The sequence below is a fragment of the Tympanuchus pallidicinctus genome, unplaced genomic scaffold (genome assembly GCF_026119805.1).
Source record: "Tympanuchus pallidicinctus isolate F22 unplaced genomic scaffold, pur_lepc_1.0 scaffold22, whole genome shotgun sequence".
Lineage (NCBI taxonomy): Eukaryota > Metazoa > Chordata > Aves > Galliformes > Phasianidae > Tympanuchus > Tympanuchus pallidicinctus.
The window spans coordinates 41865482-41868982 of record NW_026294739.1 but is presented as its reverse complement, the minus strand read 5'-3'; the positions used below and the strand labels follow the sequence as shown (position 1 = coordinate 41868982).

At 61.5% G+C, this 3501-nt stretch overlaps 1 protein-coding gene across 1 annotated transcript; it reads left to right on the top strand.

Annotated features, from left to right (window-relative positions):
- Positions 1 to 2452: 2452 nt before the first annotated feature.
- On the top strand, positions 2453 to 3501 carry LOC128081755 (metallothionein-1). The gene is made up of 3 exons (XM_052685332.1): positions 2453 to 2594; positions 2717 to 2782; positions 3272 to 3501. The coding sequence occupies exons 1-3, from the start codon at positions 2564 to 2566 to the stop codon at positions 3364 to 3366; spliced, it is 192 nt and encodes a 63-aa protein (XP_052541292.1). The 5' UTR covers positions 2453 to 2563; the 3' UTR covers positions 3367 to 3501.

The following is a 3501-nucleotide window of genomic DNA, read 5'->3' as shown; positions in this document are numbered from 1 at the left end:
AGTTGGGAAAGCGTCACGTTCCTGCACGTCGTGCAATTCGTCCTTAATGAAAACCCGCACGGAGCCGCCCCGTGGGCAGCGGGTGGGAGCCCCGCAGAGCCCCCCGAGGGCTGCGCTCCCCGCAGCGAGGAAGGCACAGCCCGCACGGCGCCCTGCCTGCAGCCGGGCACGGATGGGCCGTCCGTGCTGCACGATGCCACCTCAATCTGCCTCCGATGCTCAGCACGTTCGGGGCTGATTCACCCCCTGCCAGCAACACGGCGCAGCGTCAGCACTTATTGCCCTTGCTTTCCCTGCACGGCGCTTTGTCGCCTCCGAACAGCGACGTGATCCCTGCAAAAAGCAGGTCTGCCAGCCTGCACTGCTTGGTGGGTAGGGTGTGTTGGCTGGGGGTGCTCGTGCCCCTTGGTTTCTCTGAGCACTGGGATGCTCCCAGGGTCCTCCGTGCCATGCCCTCCCTACTTCCATTGCCCAGCCCACAGTTCCCACCACTCTGAGCTGTGGCACTTGGCTAGAGGAGCCCCTCACTGTTCCAGGTGACACCGTGGGACACAGGAAGGTCCTCCAGCAGCAGGTCCTCCAGCAGGACCTGGCACGCAGTGGTTGTCACCTGCAGCACATCCCAGAACATCACCTGCTGCTGGATGATCACCTGCCCACCGTGTCACCTTCCCACCAGTCACAGCCACCTGCTGCCTGGTGACACAGGTGCACATCATGGGGACGGTGACACCAGCTTGCAGAGCACCTGCACGGCTCCGCTGCTGCTCTCTGGGACTGGGATTTCCCCTCCCTTCCCTCATGCAAAGCAGGGATAGGGCTTGTGGCCAAGCTGGGAGCAGACAGGAAGAAACAGAGTCACATGCTGGCTCCCACCTCCGCACTCCTCCAGGAGATGCCACCAGCTCACGGAGCTTCCCAATGACATCCCTGCACAGCAGGCAGGTGCTGACAGCCCTGGCACTTGGGGTGACGCAGGGGATGAGTGCCAGTCATGCACGTGTTCCTGGGCATGGCTGTGTTTTCCTGAGCAGTTGTGATCACCCTGCAGGACACAAAGCCTGACTGCGGTGACACAGCAGCATGACACTCATGTGACGGCTGGAGAGCATCACCTGAGGCTATTCCAGCACTGCTCCCCCAGGAGGTGCTTGGGGCACGGCTGGGGCTGCATCCAAGCATCCCACACAAGCAGCCTTGGCACATGGGTCCCAGTTTTGCACTGTGATTTGGCACCTCATTGGCTTGTCATGTGCGGTGGGGACATGGGGACAAGCATCTGCCCAACGGTGGTGCACAGCTGGGTGGTTGGGACAAAGTGCAAACCCGTGGGCTCTGCCTCCTGTGGGCTTTCTGCACATTTCCCACCAGCGCCTGGCTCAGCTGCTGGCACCATTCCCTGCTTGGTCACCCAACCAGCTCCCAACGTGCCCAGACAGATGGGTGGTAAAACACTCCTGGTCCCGCGGTTTAGCTGGATTAGCGTTGCCTCCAATGCAGCAGCAAGGCTCTGCAGCCAAGAGCCGAGCCTGGATAAAACCCCAAAGCACGGCAAGTTCCCAGCATGGCCACTGAGGGCTGCGGCCCGGGCACATCCTCAGCCTCATGGCTCACATCTGTCACCCTCAAAGTGCGGGCGATGCTGGGTGCTGGTGCCGTGTGTGGTGGACTCAGGGATGCGCATTAGCCGTGCTCCAGGGAATGGGATGTTTGGAGGGGAAAACACCGGGGCCTGGAGCAGCAGTAGGGGCTTTTGGGGATGGGGGCAAAAAGGGGCTGCACGCAGCACATCGTGTGTGGGAGGATGCTCCACGGCTGGCAAAGCCTTCTGGCCACGAGGCAGTACCTCCCTGCACGCCGAATTGCTTTCGTTTCACAAAGAAAACAGAACACAGACATCATCCCTTCGGCACCTCCCACCCCGCGTCCCCGCGGCTCTTTCGAGTGGGCGTGCGAAGCTGCCGGCAAAGTTGGCCAAACCGATGGCAGCGCCGCGACTCCCCGACACCCTCTTCCCTGCTAATTGTGTGCGGAAATTAATCGGAGCGGGAGGGGGGGGTGGAGGGGGGGCACGACGGCGGGGTGCCGGAGGGCTGCGGGCTCCGGCAGGGCCGGTCGGGTCCGTCGATGCGGCCGCTGGCAGTGAGGGCGGTGGGGACGTGGGGCGGTCATCGGGGGAGGGGGCTGTGCCGGTGTGCCGGGCTCACGTCCTCCTTCAAACGCCCCGCGGTTTTAGCATAGGAGGTTCAGGGAGGGGACGGGACGGCGATGTGATGAGCTGCCCGTTCTCTGCAAGCACGCCGATGCGTGTATTTCTGTGTATCCGTCCATCCGCCCGTCCGTCCCGGGGTGGCGGTGACCCAACGCATCGTCACCCACTGGGACGGGAGCGGTGAATCAGCAGCGCCCGGGGCGGCAGCGGGCAGAGCCGTGCGCAGGCTGCGAGCGGGGGGGGGGGGGGGGGGGCGGAGGTTTTGCACTCCTCTCTCCCGCCGTGGATAAATAGCGGCGGCTCGGGCAGCGTGAAGCTCCAGCCTCCGCACTGACGTCCCGCAGCCGCGTCATGGACTCCCAGGACTGCCCGTGTGCCACCGGTAAGCCCTGCCGGGGCTGCAGCATCCCTGCGGGGCTGCGGGCTGCTGCTGCAGCGGGGACGCCTGGGGTGGGGGAGCTCGGCCGTTTTTCCCCTTTTATCCTCATTTCCTCTCGCTTTCAGGCGGCACCTGCACGTGCGGAGACAACTGCAAATGTAAAAACTGCAAATGCACATCGTGCAAAAAAGGTAAGGCAGCTCCCATCCCCCTCGGAGATCAGAAACACTCAGTGTTGTTTTTTTTTTTCCACTACGCATCTCCACTCACATCACATCAAATCAGGCTCAGGAATCCCTTTCCCAGATATCACTTTGCTCATTCTCTTTTTCTTTCGGTCAGAGGATGGGAGGTTGACTCTGTGATAAGCATAACCCCAAGTCCAGATATTCCCGAGGCTCAGCACTCACTGATGCCAGGCAGGGGGGAACCAGCACTGCGATGCTCTTTGCTTGCCCTCTGTCTGCTCCAGACACACTCAGAGTGGGTGGGAGGGTGCTTGGGGGTCTGCATGGGTGAGGGTGCCTGGTAGAGGTACCCAAGGAGGGAGGGAGACATTGCCAAATGAGGCTGGGGATGATGCCCAGCCATCACAGCATCAGTGTGTGGGGAGGGGGGTGATGGGAATCCAGCATCCCAGATCATTCCCTCACCCCAAAATGTGTCTCTTTTCTCCCCAGGCTGCTGCTCCTGCTGCCCTGCAGGATGTGCCAAGTGTGCACAGGGCTGTGTCTGCAAAGGGCCCCCCTCTGCCAAGTGCAGCTGCTGCAAGTAGCGCCCTCCCCCCCCCGCCACGCCAAGGAAAACTAACCTTATAGTATGTGTTTTTTTATATGTGTGTTCGGATCGTGTCAGTGTTCAGCACATGTGGTGTGCCATGAGCTGTCTGAATAAAGCTGTGTGTATATAA